Below are 20,971 nucleotides of genomic sequence, written 5' to 3'. Positions count from 1 at the left end.
AGGTGATGTGACACCTGATGACGTTGCTGACAAAACTCGTTGGGCGGGGCTTTCAGGACATGTCATTTCCAGTCATTGGAGTGCAAACCGCTCTAAGTTTTTATTTCTACACCTGAGTATATTGTTGATTTATGTAAGTGCATTTTTAATGGATTTTTAATAAAATTTGAATTTACTACATTGAGCGGTTCCTTCACATCTTATCTTTGCGAGTGAGGTATGCACAGGATCTCTTAAATCACAGGAGCATTATATAGCAAATGGTGGCGTTCAGTTGTCCAGGTGTTCAAGATATTGCTAGTGGATCAATACACAATAGCTGTATGTGGAAACACCTGTCGGAGATTCCCTAAGTCACAGGTGGAAAACACAAGGCCCACAAGCCAAATCCGGGCCGCCAGGCTTTGTCATGTGGCCCGCACAGCAGCCTCCTCCCGCTACCTCTTTCTCTACAGGTGTCCAAGGCAACAAGGGAAAACATCCTCCTCAGTCCCACGAGCGGTATTAGCGCATGTGTGGCCGGTCTCCATGTCAATAAGAGTAAACATCTCCCCTCCGCTCTGTCTCCAGCCCTGCCTCAGCTTTGCGTCCACTGCCGCTCTGTCTCTGCCTCCAACGCCGCTCTGTCTACCCAGTCCCTCCAGTGAATGATTGCTGACAGCTGTTTTTTTTTTTTTTTTTTTTTCTTCCATCCTCAGGGCGGGCTTTTTAAACACTTGTGTTGGAGAGACGGTGTTGTGTTGCTTATTTAGTACTGATACTGAACACCGAGATCCGCCCTAGAGGGAGGTACTAACTTATAGCCCAATACAAAGGGCGGGAGCTGCCTATACCTGGTGGTACCAGAGCTAGGCCAGGTAGGAAGGTAGGAGAGAGTGCAGATGTGAAGAAACTTGGTGGGGGGCAGCATGTGGAGGCAGATGTGTGCAGAGGTGGGGGGATGGGAGGAGAGTGATGGGTGCAGAGGTCAGAACCAAGGAGGAGGGGTGGAAATGAGATGTTGCACACTGCATAGTACACTCCTGACCCCTGCACTCTGTACGTGGTGCAATCCTGACCCCTGCACTCTGTACGTGGTGCAATCATGACCCCCTGAACTCTGTACGTGGTGCAATCCTGACCCCTGCACTCTGTACGTGGTGCAATCCTGACCCCTGCACTCTGTACGTGGTGCAATCCTGACCCCTGCACTCTGTACGTGGTGCAATCCTGACCCTAGCCCTACAGATACAACCGGCCCTTTGAGGGCAACCGTCCTGCCGATGCGGCCCCCGATGAATTTGAGTTTGACACCCTGCCCTAAGTGATCTTTGACCTTCTTTGAGAAATTGAGTTGTGTATGTGCGGTGTGTTTTTCTCTTCTAGGAGAAAAGGAAGAGCCTGTATTCTTTCCTGGGTGTCACTCTCCCTTTTTCAGCACTTCGTTTTTTGTTTTTTTTCATCTTCTTTTGGATGTTTTTATTTGTACTGGGCACTTGATTTGGACTGTTCTTTTATTACAAATTTGTTTTATTGTTTATTGAAAAATACCTGTATTTGTATGAGCGCAGTCTAGTCTTCACATTTTTCCTTTTACATGTTTGGCTTTTCTAAGCTGAGAGATGTGCAGCTCTACAATATTTTTCACATTTTATTTGTTTGTATTGATTATGTGTATTTTTTCACTGTTAGCTGCAGTTTATATGGTGTTTTGCGTGGGTGTAAATTATTATTTTGAGAGTTTGTTGATATTATGCATCCTTTTATTTGATTATTATAAGCCACTCCTGCCACCTAGTGTTCATGTGTAATTAAAGTAACACTTAAACAATATCCTTATTTTCCCAAAAAAATCATCTACACACATCCACTACTTGATGGCATTGTAATCTAATTTCTTACCGTGTTTTTTGGACTCCTTTTGATGTCCTCTGTAAGATCCCAAGCCTCTCTTTTTTTCCCCTCACTTGAGATGCACTGCTCTATGCACACTACAAATAGTTTAGCCCAAGTTCACACTTGTACAGGCAGGACATGTGGCTCGTGTTTGCGTGGGCATAGCAGCCCATTCATTTGTGAGTCCTCGACCGGCATGTTGCTTTATGTGATGAGAGAAGTGTGCATTAGTAGATACTCTTTGGTTTAAAAAAAAAAAAAAAAGTCACGTTCTAATTCATATTGTCCTGGGAAAAAAGTTCAGTGTTTCAGAAACTTTGAAAAACTTTCAGTCAGCATATTTTCATTAGTCATTAAAAGGTGTCTCATGTTAGTCAAAAACCTTTCCAATCAAAATGTGCTTACTTTGTACTGTATTCTATTTACTTTGGTAATTCGCCCAGTATGGAAAGAAATAAATTCAGGAAGATTTCCAGTGCATAAGTTATCCGTGGCACACTAGTATCTATCCTTTTTTTTTGCCTGCAAATTTGCATTTTTGGAGTATTAACATGATATTTTTCATCTACAGGTCTAGCTGGCTTTGCCCGTTTATGTCCAGGAGACCAATATGAGGTGGGAACATGTTTATGCTAGGAGTTAAAACCTGCATTATCTTACAAATAATTATTTTGGCTGTCTATAATAAACATAATTTATATATTTTTTTTCTTTAAAGCGGTATTAAAACCAAAACTGTAATATATTTCAGCTTACCAATCCTTAGATGTGGAGGCTGCATTCATTTTTATTTTTTGCACTGGTATCCACTTCAGATCCCTTCATCACCAGACCGCGTTTTGTGCTATTTTAACTAACAATTGCGTGGTCATGCAAACAAAATTTACATTTTTTTTTTTTTTTTTTTTTTTACACATCGCTTTCTTTCAGGTGTATTCTATCACCGCTGTTTTTTTTTTTTTTTTTATTATTATTCTAGAACTTTTGAGCAAACAAATTAACCCCTTGCCGACCGGCTCACGCCGATATACGTCAGCGGGAGGGCGCATACAGCCATTTTAACGTACCTGTACGTTGCCCTTTAAGACGCGGCATTATGGGCGCGCGAGCTCCGTGAGTGTAATCGCAGGTCCCATGGGCTTGATATCCGTGGAAGGTACCCGCGTTGGTCTCACAGAGAGGAAGAACGGGGAAATGCTGATGTAAACAAGCAATTCTCCATTCTGCCTAGTGACACTGACACTGATCACGGCACCCTGTCATTGGGAGCGGTGATCAGTGATGTGTCACACCTAGCCCAGCCCCCCCACCGTTAGAATCACTCCCTAGGACACACTTAACCCTGGCAGCACCCCCTAGTGGTTAACCCCTTCACTGCCAGTCACATTTACACAGTAATCAGTGCATTTTTAATCGCACTGATCGCTGTATAAATGTATATGGTCCCAAAATAGCACCAAAAGTGTCCAATTTGTCCATCATAATGTCGCAGTCCTGATAAAAAATAGCAGATCACCACCATTACTAGTAAAAAAAAAAAATAATAAAAATGCCATAAAACTATCCCCTATTTTGTAGACGCTATAACTTTTGTGCAAACCAATCAATAAACGCTTATTGCAGTTTTTTTACCAAAAATATGTAGGAGAATACGCATCGGCCTAAACTGGGGGAAAATGTTTTTTATGTATTTTTGGGGATATTTATTATAGCAAAAAATATTGCGTTTTAATTTATTTCTTTTTTTCTAAATTGTCGCTCTTTTTTTGTTTATAGTGCAAAAAATAAAAACCGCAGAGGTGATCAAATACCACCAAAATTAAACTCTATTTGTGGGGAAAAAAGGACGTTGGTTTTGTTTGGGAACCACGTCACACGACCGCGCAATTGTGTGTTAGAGACGCGGTGCTGAATCGTAAAAAATGCTCTGGTCTTTGGGAAGCCAAATGGTCTGGGGCTGAAGTGGTTAATATACGCTTAGTCTGATTTTTTTGATTTTTTTTTAACCAAAAATATGTACAGTGCCTCGCTGAAGCACTGTAGCACTGTAGCAGCCTACATATTGGCCTAAATTTATGAAGAATTTTTTTTTTTTTATTGGATGTTTTATTTACATTTATAAAAAAAAAGTTTTTCAAAATGTTTTTTTTTTTTTTTGTTTTATAACGCAAAAAAAAAGAAAGGGTGATTAACCACTTAACAACCGGCCCATAGCCGATTAACGGGTTGTTGTTTAACTCTGAGAGGCCGTTAAGTAATGGCCTCCCAGAATTCTGCTCTCGTGCGCGCCCCCTGGGGCACGCACTCGAGAGCATCCGTGACCGCCGGGTCATCGCGGCAATTTACCACGTGATCGCTCCGTCACTTGTAAACAAACCGGCGTCATGTTATGACGCCGGTTCCTCCCTCCCCTCTCTGTACCGATCGATAAAGCGGAGGGGGAAGAGATCAGTGTCAGCAGCGCTGTGGGCTGCATCTGCAGTGCCCACAGTGCTGCTCACCGAAAATTAACCCTGCCAATACTCTGCAATACGCAATACTCTGCAATACCCTGCCAATAGGCTGTAATGCCCAATACCCTGCCAATACTCTGCAATACCCTGCCAATACTCTGCAATACCCTGCCAATACTCTGCAATACCCTGCCAATACTCTGCAATACCCTGCCAATACTCTCTGTACCGATCGGTACAGCGGAGGGGAAAGAGATCGGTGTCAGCAGCGCTGTGGGCTGCATCTGCAGTGCCCACAGTGCTGCTCACCGAAAATGTACCCTGCCAATACGCTGCAATACGCAATACCCTGCCAATACTCTGCAATACCCAGTACTCTGCAATACCCTGCCAATAGGCTGTAATACCCAATACCCTGCCAATACTCTGCAATACCCTGCCAATACTCTGCAATACCCTGCCAATACTCTGCAATACCCTGCCAATACCCTGCCAATGCTCTGCAATGCCCTTCCAATGCCCTGCCAATGCCCTGCCATTTTTTTTATTTCAGGCTTCCCAGCCTAGTGGTGAGATGTGGGGTCTTATTGATCCCATATCTCACTGTAGAGGACCTGTCATGCCATATTCCTATTACAAGGGATGTTTACATTCCTTGTAATAGGAATAAAAGTGATCAAAAAATTTATTTTTGGGGAAAAAAATGCCAAACTAAAATAAATAAAGTAAAATGAACAATAAAAAAATAAAAATAAATTTAAAGTGCCCCTGTCCCCATGAGCTTGCATGCAGAAGCGAACGCATACGTAAGTCCCGCCCACATATGAAAACTGTGTTCAAACCACACATGTGAGGTATCGCTGTGAACGTTGGAGCGAGAGCAATCATTTTGGCCCTAGACCTCCTCTGTAACTCAAAACATGTAACCAGTAAAAAAATGTAAAGCGTCGCCTATGGGGATTTTTAAGTAGCGAAGTTTTGGTGCCATTCCACAAGCGTGTGCAATTTTGAAGGGTGACATGTTGGGTATCTATTTTACTCGGCGTAACATCTTTCACATTATACAAAAACATTGGGCTAAATATACTGTTTTTTGTTTTTTTTAAAACGCGTTCGAAAAATTGCTGCGCAAATACCGTGCCTGATAAAAAGTTGCAATGACCACCATTGTATTCTCTAGGGTCTTTGCTAGAAACCTCAAAACTTATATAATGTTTTGAGGTTCTATGTAATTTTCTAGCAAATAAATGATGATTTCTACATGAAGGGGAGAAATGTCAGAATTGGCCTGGGTGCTCCTTTACACCTAATGGTGCTCCCTGCATGTTGGGCCTCTGTATGTGGCCACGCTGTGTAAAAGTCTCACACATGTGGTATCGCCATACTCGGGAGTAATAGCAGAATGTGTTTTGGGGTGTAATTTGTGGTATGCAAATGCTGTGTGTGAGAAATAACCTGATAATATGACAATTTTGTGGAAAAAAAAAAAAGGAAAAAAAAAATCTTGATTTTGCAAAGAATTGTAGGAAAAAATTACAACTTCAAAAACCTCACCATGCCTCTTACTAAATACCTTTGGAATGTCTTCTTTCCAAAAAGGGGTCATTTGTTTTTTTTTGTACTTTTCTGGCATGTTAGAGTCTCAAGAAATGAAATAGGCTGTCAGTCCTTCAGGTGTGATCAATTTTCAGATATTGGCACCATAGATTGTGGACTCTATAACGTTCACAATAACCAAATAATATCCACCAATTTGTACTTATTTTTACCAAAGATATGTAGTAGTATAAATTTTGGCCAAAATTTATGAAGAAAAATTACTAATCTGCTAAATTTTATAACAGAAACGAAGACCAATTCATTTTTTTACAGAATTTTCAGTCTTTTTTCTTTTATAGCACAAAAAATAAAAACCAAACGGTGATTAAATACCACCAAAAGAAAGCTCTATTTGTGTTGAAAAAAGGACAAAAATTTCATATGGGTACAGTGTTGCATGACTGAGTAATTGTCATTCAAAATGTGAGAGCGCTGAAAGCTGAAAATTGGTCTGGTTATTAAGGGTGTTTAAGTGCCCAGTGGTCAAGTGGTTAAATACCATCAAAAGAAACTTCTATTTGTGGGGGAAAAAAGGCCATAAATTTAACTTGCATGTACAGTGTTGCATGACTGGGCAATTGTGAGTTAAAGTAACACAGTGATGTATAGCAAAAAATGGCCCGGTCATGAAAGGGGGTAAATCTTCTGGAGGTCAAGTGGATATACGTGATAATGCACAGCCGACACGCACTGTCGCAATTTATGTACAGCGCGCAGTCGGCAAGTGAGTACAAATAAAAAGATTTGTTCTGTATTATTTGCACCTGGAACCTGGTTGTTTTCTGATGTTTCTGTGAAAAGAGAAAACTGACCATAGATATCCTGAAAATAGTTGGCCGGGAGGAGTCCACTATAGTCTTCCTGCACCTATAGATATAAAAACCATCCCCCAATGCATCCAAATCCCAGAAGAACTACGTTGAAAATCTGAATAAGCCATTCCAGGCAAGGTGTCTTCATTTTCCTTATACTGTACATACATTTCATGTTCTGGACACTAAGCATTGCCTGCTTATCTCTGCTCAGTAGGTGGTGCAATTTGTTAAGCTGTCACAGGTTCACGTTGCCAGACTTCTAGGGTTCTCCTCTATCCTAGAAATAGAGACCACAGGTATTTGTATTGTTCAAGAGCCACTTGACTTCCTTAAGCTGTTTTTTTTTTTTTTTTTTTTTGTGACTTTAGCGGTCAAGTCCAAAAAGATGCTCTAGTTGCTTTTTCCTCTAGTCTCCAGTAGAGAGAGACACATGCCTTATAATTGTAAACCGACGTCAACAAACACTCATAAAAACACTGTTTAACTGCTTTAGCTCCAGGCCTTTTTCTTATGCTTTTGTTTACAAAAATGTGTTGCAACCCCCAAACATTATGTATTTTTTTTTTTTTTTTTTTTTAAAAGAGGCCCTAAAGAATAAAATGGTGGGTTTTGCTATTTTTTAAGTCGCACAGTATTTGCACAGTGGTTTTTCAAATGCAATTTGTTTGGAAAAAATAAACCTTTTTTTTTAATGCAAAAAAACACAATAAATACTAAAATATAAAAAATGATGTTGTGCAGCGTAAATAGATGCCAAACGTGTTAGGCTTTAAAATTGTGCATGCCCGGTGCCAAACGCCATCAATTTTACTATCCATAGGCAACACTTTAAAAGCCTTTACAGGTTACCACCTTTAGTTTTACAGAGGAAGTCTGGTGCTAAAATTATGGCCCATGATCTGACGTTTATTTTATTGTATTTTTTTTTATTTTTACACTGTCGCTTTAATATTATTTTTTGCTGTCACAAGGAAGGTAATCATCCACAGGTACTCTTTATGGAGAGATATGGGGTCTATAAGATCCCAATCCCCCTCTGCCCTTAAAAGCATTTGATCATACCAAGATTAGTCTGTTCGAATGCATTTAACTTTTAAAAATGGTGCCGTTTACATCCGGGTAAACCAGAAGTTTATAGGTAAGTAGATCCAGGGAAAATCCGATTGCCTCTCTGGGATCAGGAAGCAATTTTTTCCCCTGCTGTAGCAAATTGGATCCTGTTATTCTGGAGGGTTTTTTTTCGCTTTCCTCCGGATCAACTGTGGGTATAGGTTTGGGTATATGAGATTGTATGATAGTTTTTATTTTAATTATTTATTTATTTTTATGGTTCAACTGGATGGACTTGTGTCTTTTTTTTTTTTTCAACCTGACTATGTAACTATGGAAGTGATGTCATCTCATCTCACCCGGGGGGTAACCATAGCCGAGACCCAAACAAAGCGGTTCCAGTCTCTGTTTGGCTTTGCGATCAGCAAGCGCTAACTGGTTGATCGGGACCCCCAGGGACAGGAGATCCCAGTAAAGCTGCAGAAGGTGGGGGGGGGAGGGGGGTTCCCCTCCCGCTGCTTGTAAAAAAAATATATATATTCAAGCAGCTAGTTAGCTGCTAGAATTGCTTTTATAGGAGAGTCGATCGTTGACACTATAACAAATTGCAGCTGCAGGCATAATCCTGGTACAACCACTTGAAGTCTAGTGAATGTACACGTACATGGCATGGTTAAATGTACTCTTGCTTGTTATTTAACTTTTAGTTTGTGCTGATAATTGTTAGTACTGTTATATATGAATATGAAGAAGCATTTGCTCATAATTTGCAATGAATGCGATAATGCTGAGCATGCTTGAATAAAGACATGAAATCAAATCTGTTTTCCAAATATTCCAAAGTGTTTTTTAGCCATCAACATTTTTTCCTATCAATTCAAACTATAGCTCTTTGTATTGTATTTCTTTCATTCTTTTTCAGAGAAGTCTTTAAGTCTACAGTTAACAAAATAATTCTAAAAAAAACTCCTCCTGTTTTCAGATATTCATGAGATATGGGCGTCAAAGATGGAAACTAAAAGGCAAAATTGAGGTTAATGGCAAACAGAGCTGGGACGGAGAGGAAATGTTTTTTCTTCCGCTGATTAACAGTTTAATATCAATAAAGGTATCAGTCTATCTGTTGGAGCACAATCTTGCAAACTTGTATGTTTTTTTTTATAGCGGAACTGTTTTTATAAATGTATTTGTTTCCTTAGGTGACAGAGCTTAAAGGAATAGCCACTCATATCCTGGTGGGAAGTGTTACCTGTGAAACGAAGGATTTATTTGCTGCACGTCCTCAAGCGGTTGCTGTTGACATAAATGACCTGGGCACAATAAAGCTTAACCTTGAAGTGACATGGTGGTAAGTAACACTGACCCAGGCACCTGGTTGTCGTTTATTCCTAGTTGTGCTTGGTTACCCCAGGCAGATAACAATTTGCCTATGAGCAAATACTTCCATTAGTCTAAAAGTGATTAGTTAACAGCATGGCTTCCTTGACCTCATAATGTTGTCCTATTCTTAAGACCAGTGTTAGAATATTCCCAGTCTGTTTCAACAATTATCCATATATTTGTATGACGAAGTAATTTTGACTTGTGGGTTAAAGTAGAACTATATGGAAACCCTTTTTTTTTTTTTTTTTTACTCTTGGATAGAGTAAGGGCGTGTTAAAACCCCTGTCAGTTCTTTTATTCGCCATCTGTGTCCCACTGCAGGGATTTCTCTTCACTTCATGTCCCACAGCCAAACAGGAAGTGAGAGGATAACTCTGCAAATTAAGGGAATTCCTTTGGGGGCCCCCAGGCCACCAGAACTAGTGTCCCCATTGGAAAATTTCCCCTCTATTACTTTTCTGGGAACTTTCAATGATAACGGTAAACAGAACAAATAGAGAGGGTGAATCTCCCTAATGGAGGGTCACAGACGGCAATAAAAACTGACAGGTGTTCTAATCGCTCTTCACGCTATTCAAAACTAAAAGAAAATGTTTTGCCTTTAGTTATATTTGAAAAATGATGATGCAGAGGTTTTCTTTAAATGGAAATGATGATGTGGCTACATAATTAGGTCAGGCATGATATATGAATAAAGCATTTCCTTCTATGCTGTGTACTTTTCTTTTATCTAAAGCACTAAGACCCCTTTCACACTGAAGGCGCTTTTCCGGCATTTTAGCGCTAAAAAGGCGCCTCTCAAGCCTCCTCAGTGTAAAATCCTGAGTGCTTTCACACTGGGGCGGTGTGCTTGCAGGACTTAAAAAAAAAAAAAAAAAAAAAGACCTGCAAGCAGCATCTTTTAGGCAGTGCTGGAGCAGTGTATACACCCCTTCTAAACCATCCCTACCGTTGAAATCAGTGGTCAGCGCTGCCAAAGCACTTTGGCAGCGGTGCTTTGTGGGCAGTTTTAATCCTTTCCTCAGCCACTAGCGGGGTTAAAATTGCCCCGCTAGCGGCTGAAAAGTGCCACTATAACAGCGGTATAGCTCCGCTAAAACTATCGGCGATTTACTGCTAACGTGTGAAAGGGCTCTAAGTGTGATTTCTCTCTGTTGCCTGAGTCCCTTCTGATAGCTTTTTCCTGACTCCAAGAGATACAGTAATTGGTGACGGGGGGAGAAGAGCTTCAGAACACAACTGTGCATGTTCCTCCTGTACTGTAAAGAGGGGATGTGTCCCTTCCCTCCACTTAGGGCTCAAAGCTCTCCGCACTGAGCTCTGCAGTATGAGACTTCACATCCCTACCCTCTGCTTGTCAGAGCTGAGAGATGCTGTGTAAACCAACTGAGATCAGGCACTAGGGTGAAAGGCATAAGTTGTAGCCAAAAACGGGAAGCATAGTAAATGCTACTCTAAGAACACTCTTCTAAACTGGATGAGAAAAACGTTGTACATCACCAAACAGGAGCACATTCAATACTAGCTGTTCCACTGGTAAACTGACAGGCTCATTGCAGCTTTGACTCAATAGGTAGTTGGCACTGAGACCATGGTAAGATCAAACAAAGTAACAGGTACAATAATTATAGATGGGTCCATAAAAAGTCAATTGTAATGAGGCTTCAATGAACTTCATCAAGCTGCCATAGTAATGTAAAATGTGTATTGTGGAAGGCTGTGGAGAAGAGAGCTGCAGAACAGGTACAACTTATGTAGGAAGATTGTTTCCATCTTTGTGTATCACCTGATTGCTAGTGACTTCACAGGGTTTTCAACCACTTAAAAGTAGAAAGTAAAGGCTAAACCTTTTTTTTCCATTTTTGATAGAGAAGGAAGTATTCTACCCCGTCAGATTTTTTTCTTGCCATTTGTTTCCCACTGTTAAGATTTTCCCTCACTTCCTCTCTCAACCAAAACGGGAAGTGAGAGAAAACCCCTCCAAAGTGAGGGAATCCTGAGGTTTAAACAGAACTAGTGTACCCATTGAAAGATGTCCCCTCCATTATTGTTCTGGTGTCAAACCAAAATTTGTGATTTTCTTAACTGTAAACAAGACAAATAGAGGGTGAATCTCCCTAATGGGGGCACAGACGGCAATAAAAACTTGACGAGTTCTAATCCCTCTCCACTCTATCCAAAACGGAAAAAAAAAGTTTTGCCTTTAGTTATACTTTAACCCCTTTGCGCTGGCTCCCGCCGGCCCTTTAAGGGCTTTAGAATACTGTGGGGTGGGGCTAATGGCCATGTGACCACTGAGATTGGCTGTCACCGTGATCACATGATCAGAAAACTTGCTGCATGCCATCTGGGGGTTTCCATTAGCCACAGGTCACTGTGTCGGGAGAGAGCACGGCATGTAGTCTCGACACAGCTCTATTGGCGCAATTGCACACAAACATGTAGCCGCTCGTTGCCAAGGCCTGACCGAAGAGTGGCCGTATATTTGTGTGCACTCGTCGCCAACAGGTTAATATAAAGCATTAGGGTGAGAAGTTTGCTGGAAAACAGGTGTTGCTTTTTTGTTAGAAATGTCCTGGAAAACTAGGAGCATACATTTGACTTTTTATACATACCGGCAGGTAAATTGAGCCATAGGGAGTGAGAGGAAGCTTAGTATATTCAGCTGTGGGGGCCAGCTTCTAAAGGGAACCTGTTGCTTTGGGTGCCTAAGGGTGAAAGGTTCAGCAAAGAATCTGCAAGTATATTTACAAAAATCTACCACAAAAAATACTGAAGAAATTGAGTGTTCATGAGCTGTGTTTAAACTAATTTTAAAATAACTTTTCTTCTGAGCTCCTCTATTGAGGAACTGCTTCTGTATTTAGGATCCTACCACATTGCAAGACCCATTTTTTTCTTTATTTTATATCAAAGTCCTGACACAGTGCTTCAAAGCTATCCCAGTGAACACTGGAATTTGATGGTCCCTCAGTGATCATGAACTGTACAGGTCCCCAGGCTTTATGGTTAAGGTGGGGGTTTCTCTTTGGTGTTAAGTGGTTTTGTTTTCTCCAACCATAAGGCTGGATTCACACCTATGCATTTTTAGCGCTTTTTGCATTTTGCAGATTTGCACTACAGAACGTGTACCATAGGAAACCATGTTAAATGGACTGTAGTGCAAGTTTGCAAAATGCAAAAAGCACTTAAGATGCATAGGTGTGAATCAGGCCTAAGACTTTACCCTTTGTGCCTTTCGTCTATGGGACATAGTTTGGGTAGTTCTATGGAACTTATAAGTTCCCTGTATAAAGAGTGAGAAATTCAGTTCTATTAAAGTGCTCTGAAATGCAATTAATGACATCCAAAAAATGGATTTGAGCCACTCGCTGCTCTAGTTTGATCAGAAACTACAAAAAATGTTTGACGATATTGCCAATTAGGAGGTTCTACTAGTCCTTAATTATAGGAGTTCATTTTGCATTCTATCAATGCGTTTGATTGGTAAGGCTAGTTGAATAATCTAAAAATACATAGAAATGTAAAACCTTTAAACTCCAGCTAAAACCTTTTTCTTTTTTTTTTTATTTGACTTCCAGCCCATTCGATACAGAAGACCTGACACCTTCTACAGGCAATGTAAACAAAGCATCTGCCGTTCAGCGGAGAGTCTCCATATACAGCCAAGGCACACCAGAGACCCCTACATTTAAAGACCATTCCTTCTTTGTAAGTTACTCCATTATCAAAAACTCTATAGAGTTCTTGTTTATATCTATGAAAGTCCAGTTCTGTTTACTTCTCTAAAATGCCAGTCCAAAGCTGGCCAAGGTGTGTGGAAATTTGTTAAAGATCACATTTTGAATTAATTTTTTTTTTTTTTTTTCTGATCACTTTCTAAATCTACATTCTCAATCTGATCCGGTAAACGGTTTTAAACCTGTCAGTTTATTGCCCAGACTTTACAATTGACAAAAATCTGATTGTAGGTGGAACTTAATGGTGATAAATTGCTTAGTTTGTGACGATTATACAGTATGTGATCACGCGTGCTATACCCAGTGTTTGAAGGTAATTTAGAAATTGCCACGTTTAGACATGTTAATGCTGGTCTATGGTAATTTTCAGGCAATTTCAACCAGCTGTTGGAAATAGGTTGCCCTTATCAGTTTGGTCATTTGTGTGAGTGTTTTACATTGCCTGAAAACTACCACATATATACCCAGCATCCATGTACTGCCCCACTGTAGCAGCTACAATGGGATGTTGTGAAAAACTTTTACCTTGTACTGCAGAAAATGTATTATATTAAAATGGACCTTGCAGGAAAATTGGGTTCAGGCTCCTTCTTCCTGAAAAAAATAATTTCATGATAATGAATAAATATACCTGTAAGGAAGAAGTTAGATTATACTATATGCTTCCTTTACCCCAACTTCTGACCACAGCACCTAGGGTGCTCCTTCTAGTGAGATTCTTTGGAATACAGCGCAGTCCGACTCTCACAAAAGGCTATGCCTGCAGTGGACTAGTTTTTTTACACGGTTTGGACTGCTCTGCGTTTCCCAGGATCTCATGAAAGGATAGGGATGTCATATTCTTTAATGCAGTAGATGGGGTGAGGTAAGTTATGAGAAGTAGTACAGAGGACCTAATAACCCGACCTTATATTTTACTCCAAGGTCCACTTTAAACATGTTATATTGTATCTACTGGGCTGGCCTCCTTTGCTATAGTGTTTCTTTATAAGCTAGAGACCAAATAAAAGCTTGACACCCCCAAATAGAGTTTTACTAAAGAACTCAGAAGGCACAGGATGATCAAAACTTTCTTCTTCAAACGGCTAGAGCCAGTGCAAGACATTGAGCCAAATGGTTTGTTACCTTCTTTTTAGAAGTATGCTAAACATCCAACATTTTTGATACTTTGTGGACTTATCCTTTAAAACAGTGTTTCTGAACTCTAGACCTCAAGGCCATGTTTTCAGGCTTTTCAATATTTTGCACAGGTGATTTGATCTGCCTTAGTAATTACCACAGCTGTTTGTTTCGTCTGAGCGAAATTCTGAAAACATGACCTGTTGGGACGCCTTAAGGACTGCAGTTGGGAAACACTGCTTTAAAATCATGAAAAAGCAGCACACCGATGAGGTCACCAATGATGTCATTAATGACCATAAGGGATTAAGCCCACTGGGTGAAACATGTCAGAATGGTGGTGCTGAGAGCAGGATGTGCTAAAGCTTGTTGGCTGATTAAAGTTTTGCCTATGAAGACATTATCGGTGTGCTGCCATTCAATTGGATTATAATGACTCATGTCAAGGAGTGATGAACTCTGTGCAAGCAGTTGATTCCAGCATCAGAGGGGAGCACTTGGAGGTTTGGCGAGATTAACTTTTATTTGACTTTGCAAATTTTGAATTAGTGGTTTAGGAAAACGTTTTGGATTTTTGGAACCGATATTTAGCCTATTTGTTTTTGGAAAAGCTGTTATAAAAACAGAGTAGTTACATTGTTTGTTTACTAACGTTACATTTGCTTTCAACCCACTGAAGAAATGGCTGAACCCACCACAAGACAGGCTGCGAGCGTCAATTATGGATGCGCTGCAGGAGACTTTCTTTGACAAGCTCCGACGCAGTCGCTCTTTTAGTGACCTGCCCTCTCTCAGGCTGAGGCCTAGATCAGGCAGAGAGCGCTATGTGAGTTACAATCAGGCGGATCTGTGTGTTCTTTGAGTTTTGGTTGACTTTCCATGCATGCATTTCATCCTTTATTCATCTTACTGGTAATGTCATGCTTTATGGATGCTATTTCTGGCTTTATTGATTAAAAACCAACAAAAAAAAATGTCATTGTTGGTATATCCTTGAGCAGATTATCAAAATTAATTTAGTTTAGCTTCACTTATCAAAGTGTTTGAAATAACAATTGCTTCCCCATAGCAACTAAATCGATTTAAGATTGAAGTGAAGAATAACAGTTGGAGCCTGAACGCATGAATCTGATTGCCAGCTACTGAAGCTACCAATCTGGAAGATTTTCAACCATTCTAAGTGTTTGAGAATTCAAAATTGGGTATTGGTGTGGCACTTTTATTATATTTTCTACTTTCAGACTCCATCTAGGGCACCCTTTGGGTTCCCTGGCTTTTGAGAATTTGCTAAACTGGAGCCAGTGGGCTTGACAAATCCAATTTGGCCTCAGCATTATGGAACTCAAATAGTGAAAGATTCATGACCTTATTCCTGTACTTTTTAAAGCATTTTTCTTTCTATCTAATTTGCAGCTAGGGAACTCCATCCTTTCCTTTTTGTCCTGGGGACCAGTGTCTCTAGAAAAGAAAGTGATAAGAAATTCAAAGTTTTTGAGTTGTTCCAGAAACAGAAAGTGAGGATAAATCTTACAATGGAGAAAACTGTTCTAGTGACAGTGGTCTGAGGGGAATATTCATTTGATTTTGAGAGATATCCTCTTATGTGCTGTGCCTGAGACAGAAATCTTTTGAGGTAATCAGAGATATTTCTCTTTCATTCATTGACGGACACGGTACTTCCATTCTTGACCTTGGGGATATATCGCCACCTTCAGAAGTAGGACTAGGCAGAAAAGAAAGAACAAGCACAGCACCACCTAGGGGCGGTCCTTACTGGTAGTAACCCCCCACTCTGCAACATGCAGCTCAGGTTTTTTTTTTTCTGTCTAGTCTAGAAGGACCTGGCTGGGACCTATGGTTCCTTTTTGGTTTTTATTTTTGTTCTTATTCGTTTTGATCTTCATCTACAATCAACTGCTGGGCTGGCTGACAGGCTGGATATCATAGATCCTGCTAGTCTCCCCAGCCTGGCCACTGCGCGCATGCAGACCTGAGCTCCACGCTGGGTGGGCCGCGACAAGCCCCATCCTGGACTGTGGCAGCTGGTGGGCTAGATGCCTCGCAGGGGCTCATGTGACCAGGCACCTGGCGTCTGGGTCACAGTGTCACCGGGGCTGACAGTCACTCCCTTTAGGCGGGATGTGGCGCTGTCTTTGGAGTGTGACCCCCGATCCATGCTGGATGAGTAAGTACATGTCTCCTCCTTTCCCTCCCCCCTGCGCCCCTGTTGCTCTGACTGGCAGCTGTCGCATTGGGTTGCTGGGTGCCACTAGGTGGATGTTTTGGCCCCTACCTGACCTTTGTGGGGTCCCCCCAGGGCAGTCTCTGTGCTCTCCAGGTGTGGGGTGGGTGGCTGGCGTCGTCCTCCATGTGTAGCAGCCGCCATTTGTTTAGGGCCGGGTTCTGTGGACTTTTTCCCGTAGCCGCAGTGAACATTTTTCCTTGTTCTTTGGGTATTCCTGGCTTCAGGCTCTGTTTGCGGAAGTGCAGCCAGCGGCCATTTTCTTGTAGCCTCGTGGGGAGACTTCTGCTGGTTCTCTAGCACTAGATGTTACACCTGGAGCCTGGCATGAGAGTGGATCTCTTTGTGGCTTTTTCCATCTGCCGGAGGACGGACAGCATACAGCACTGCTATTCTGAGGTCCCCCCAGTCTTCCCCCAGTCTGCGGCCGCTAGGGGGGTGGTTTCCCTTCTCTCTCTCTCCCTCGAGGGCATTTGATCCCTGGTGGTGTCTGGTCGAGCATGGGACTTGGTGTCTGAAGCAGGTGCTCCTCCCCCAGAGACCCCTGTGATGGCAGTTGGTCCCTCTGGGTCTGCTGTTCCACTGGACGCTTTGTCAGCGGTCCTGGAATCCATCTCCCGGGTTGAGGTGGTGTGTGGGCGTAAGTTAGGTAAAAAACGTCCCCTACCCCCTATGTTTTCTGGGGAGCACTCTGATCTGGAGTCAGACTCCGCTGTAGCAGGTAACCTGACTCCGATGTAGCAGGTAGCCACTGCCCAGAGGGCTCAGATAATGCGGCTCCCGATCCTTCGGACAGCGAAGAGGAATCCTCTGCGTCTGTCTCTACGCATGAAAAAGCGCTGGTGGGTGCACTTGTTATGGCGGTGCACGATACCTTGAAAATTGAGGATCCGGTGGTGGCGTCTGCAGAGGTGTCGGGGCCCCTTTGGGCCTTGTAAGCCGGTCTGCACCGCTAAGGTGTTTCCTTACCTGTCTTATTTTGATTCATTTACAAGGATTGGGAATGCCCGCATCAGCCTTTTTCAGTACCAAGGCGTTTTTCGGAGTCTTTGAGGAGTCTGCTGAAGAAATGGGCTTCCCCTCCTGTTGTTGCTCCTCCCAGTATCTAGGTTGAACAAGGCAACCATGATTTCGGTGGAGGGGTCCCCTTCTTTCAAGAACCCTGCCGACAGAAAAGCCGAGGCGGTCACACGGTCTAGGTTTACAATAACAGGCTTGGCACTGAGGCGGGTCTTAACCATGGCTCTGGTGTCAGACGCTTACTGAGTGGGCTAAACTATTACACCGCAAGTTGGGTAATGAGCAAGCTTCTCCAGTGTGTGTGGAACTGGCAGACCAGTAAGTGCAAGGGCTCAAGCATGTTTGTGATGCTTCCGCAGTCCAAAAAGGACAAGGAGCCCCGTCTTTTTACACTCACAAGCGTTTTTTTCATACGCCCTGTTCTGCGGGCAAGGGTTCCCAGCCGCCAAGGCTCCCACGGGTAGACCAAAGCATTCTTGGCATCGCAGGCCCAACAAGCCCATGGAAAAGCCCTCTTCCACATGAAGGTTTACCCCCGCCCGACTTGCGGGTGGGTGGTTGCCTTCAGTGGTTTGCAGACTGGTGGACTTCCCTTCTTTCCAACCAGTGGGTCCACAAACTAATTTTGTCTGCCTACAAAATAGTTTTCCTTTCCACCAGACAGGTTTTTTCCTTCCACTCTTCACCTTCCCCTGTCGTGTTGGCAGGCTTTGTTTCGGGCAGTGCAGGACTTGCTTCTTCTGGGGGAGATGGTTCCTGTACCAGTTTCGGAAAGGTTTCAGGGTTTCTACTCCAATTGTTCAAATTCCCAAAGAAGGAAGGGGTTCATCCGATCCTGGATCTCAAGGCCCTCAATTGTTTTGAGAAGGTACGGAGGTTCAGAATGGAATCCGTTTGTTCAGTGGTGGCTGCATTTCATCAGGGGAATTTCCTGGCTTCCCTGCACATCGAGGACGTGTACTTGCATGTCCTCTACTGTGTAAGGCACCAGCGTTTCCTGCCCCTTGCGTTGGGAACGCACACTGTCAGTTTGTGGCACTACCCTTTGGCCTGGCCTCGGCTCCCCTGTTCTTCACCAAGGTGCTGGTACCGGTTCTGGCGTTGCTGAGAGAGCGGGAGATCGCGGGCGTGGGCTACCAGGATGATTTCCTGTGAGTGGCATCAGCTTCAGAATTGAAGGACAATGTGGCGATCGCCATGCAAGCTTTACAAGAGTTTGGTTGCTCCTGGGCCAACGCTTGGAATAGTTGGGGTTGATTCTGCACTCTTCCAACGATTAAACTTCAGACCCTTCACTCCACGGTGAGGTTGCTGCTGTCCCGCAAGTGGTCGTCTATGTTTTTGATGCGGTCCTGGGCCTCATGGTATCCACCTTTTGAGGTGGTTCCATATGCCCAGTTTCACACTCTGTTCTTGCTGAGGGAGATCTTATTAAAATTGGACAAATCTCCGGCATCTCTCAATTGACAGCTATACATGGGCTGTCTGAGCAGAGCCTTGCTTCTTTGGTGGCTACGGTCTCTGGCCCTATGGACCGGGAAGTTGTTTCTCCCTCTCCATTGGACGGTGATCATGATGGATGCCAGCCTGACCAGCTGGGGGGGAGTTCTAGGCCTTCGATTGGCCCAGGGCTGCTGGACGTCGAAAGATTCTTGTCTATCGATCAACGTTCTGGAGTTAGTAATGCCTCTCCATTTGGATGCAGCTGCTGTGCAGTCATCCGATCAGGATCCAGTCAGACAATTCCACAGTGGTGGGTTACGTCACCCGGGGGGGCGAGGAGCTCAGTAGTGGCGCTGGAGGTCTCTCAAATTCTGCGTGGGCAGAACATCATGTGTCGGCTCTCTCCGCCATCTACATTCCAGGCATAGAGAAACGGGATCAGGGTGAGTGGTTGCTGCATGTCATATGCCTGCGGTGGGGCACACCCAACATGGATCTTGTGGCTTCCTGTCTCAATTGGAAGGTGCAGAGAATTGTTGGCCAGAACAAGGGATCCTTTGGCAGATGCGTCAAATGCGCTGGTGGTGCTGTGGGGACATTTATCAGCTCATTTATGCCTTCCCTCCTCTTAAGATCCTCCCTCGTTTGTTTCACAGGCTATTGGCTGAGGGGATACCCACTATTCTAATCGCTCTCTGGTACGCCAACATGGTATGGATGATGGTGGACGCCCCCTGTCGATTACCGGTGCGGGAGGACCTCCAGTCCCAGGGACCGATATTCCACCCTGCTTTGCTGTCTCTGGCTTTGATGGCCTGGCTATTGAAAGCCAGGTGTTGAGAGACTGGGGGTTGCCGATTTCTGGGATTCCCACTATGTTGAAGGTGCGCAGGTCCACTTCACTGAGGATTTATCATCGCACCTGGAAGGCTTACATCTTTGTCCGAGGCTGTGGGGTGGCATCCACGCTCCTATTCGGTATCTAAGGTTCTTGTGTTCCTGCAGCGTGGGGTTGATCACTATCAAGGGGCAAATATCGGCTCTAGCTATCTTTTTTTCAGCAACCGTTGGCTGCTCACTCGTTGGTGCGTACTTTTGTTCAAGGGGTTCAGCATGTGGCTCTCCCGGTACGCTTGCCCCTGTCTTCGTGGGATCTAAACCTGGTGCTTTCGGTACTTCAGAATCCACCGTTCGAGAACATTAGGGAGATCCCTTACGCCTGCTCTCTCAGAAGGTTGTCTTTCTAGTGGCTATTACATCCACTCTGCGAGTTTCTGAGCTGGTGACCTTGTCGTGTAAGTCTCCCCATTTGGTTCTCCACAAGGATAAGGCAGTGCTGTGTTCGCATCCCTCGTTTCTCCCTAAGGTAGTATCTGCCTTTCATCTAAACAAGAACATTGTCCTGCCTTTCTTGTGTCCTTGACCACTTCACCCCAAGGAGGTCGCCTTGCACTTTTTGGATAAGGTTCGGGCTCTTCGTGTGTATCTGTCAGTTACTGTTCCCTTTCGGAAACCGGATTCTCTGTTTGTAAATGTGGATGGCCCACGGATGTGTCCGGCAGCCTCTTCGGACATTTTTTCATGTTCGAAAACAGTTTATTGCCCAGGCTTATGCCATTAGGGATCAGGTGCCCCCCTTTCTCATCACGATGCATTCTACTAGGGTGATTAGTGCTTCCTGGGTCGTCCATCCACTTTCACCAAGTTTTACAGGGTGGATGTTTTGGGCATCTTCAGATGCATGTTTCGTCCGCAAAGTTTTGTAGGCAGCCGTCTGAGGTTTTGGCTCCCCTTACAGGGGGTTCTGTTTGGATGGAGGTTATTTTTCCTTTTTTCTGTTTTCCCACCCTTCGTTGTGGCACCGCTTTGGGACGCCCCTAAGGTCAAGAATGGAAGTGCTGTGTCTGTCAATGAACGAAAGAGAAAACTGGATTTTTTTCTATTCGCCGTAAAATCCCTTTCTCTGAGTTCATTGATGGACACGGCACCCACCCCTCCTGTTTGTGTTTAACGAACAGATCTGCCTGAGCTGCCCTGTAGCAGAGTGGGGGGTTACTACTAGTGAGGACCGCCCCTTGGCAGTGCTGTACTTTTTTCTTTTTTTCTACCTAGTCCTACTCCTGAAGGTGTTGATATAACCCTAAGGTTATAGCAGAAAAAAATAAAAAAAATGTATGTGCTTGTTTAGGTATTAGTGGGTTAATTTTAGATGTTTAATGCAATTTTTTTTTT

At 43.2% G+C, this 20,971-nt stretch overlaps 1 protein-coding gene across 3 annotated transcripts in view; it reads left to right on the top strand.

Moving 5' to 3' along the window:
* Nucleotides 1-20,971, top strand: part of RIPOR2 (RHO family interacting cell polarization regulator 2) — a 212,610-nt gene that overhangs the window by 113,520 nt on the left and 78,119 nt on the right. For 2 of the 3 annotated variants that reach the window (XM_077492289.1, XM_077492290.1), the window contains exons 9-13: nt 2,447-2,490; nt 8,775-8,900; nt 8,992-9,140; nt 12,757-12,886; nt 14,714-14,860. In XM_077492289.1, coding sequence (XP_077348415.1) covers nt 2,447-2,490; nt 8,775-8,900; nt 8,992-9,140; nt 12,757-12,886; nt 14,714-14,860 — 596 coding nt within the window. The remainder of the gene's footprint in view (nt 1-2,446; nt 2,491-8,774; nt 8,901-8,991; nt 9,141-12,756; nt 12,887-14,713; nt 14,861-20,971) is intronic. The other variant, XM_077492291.1, reaches the window with a different exon arrangement.

This window comes from Lithobates pipiens, unplaced genomic scaffold (genome assembly GCF_037356315.1).
Source record: "Lithobates pipiens isolate NorthernLeopardFrog02 unplaced genomic scaffold, aLitPip1_a1.2 Scaffold_19, whole genome shotgun sequence".
In the NCBI taxonomy this organism is placed as follows: domain Eukaryota; kingdom Metazoa; phylum Chordata; class Amphibia; order Anura; family Ranidae; genus Lithobates; species Lithobates pipiens.
This window is presented reverse-complemented; position numbering and strand designations above follow the sequence as displayed.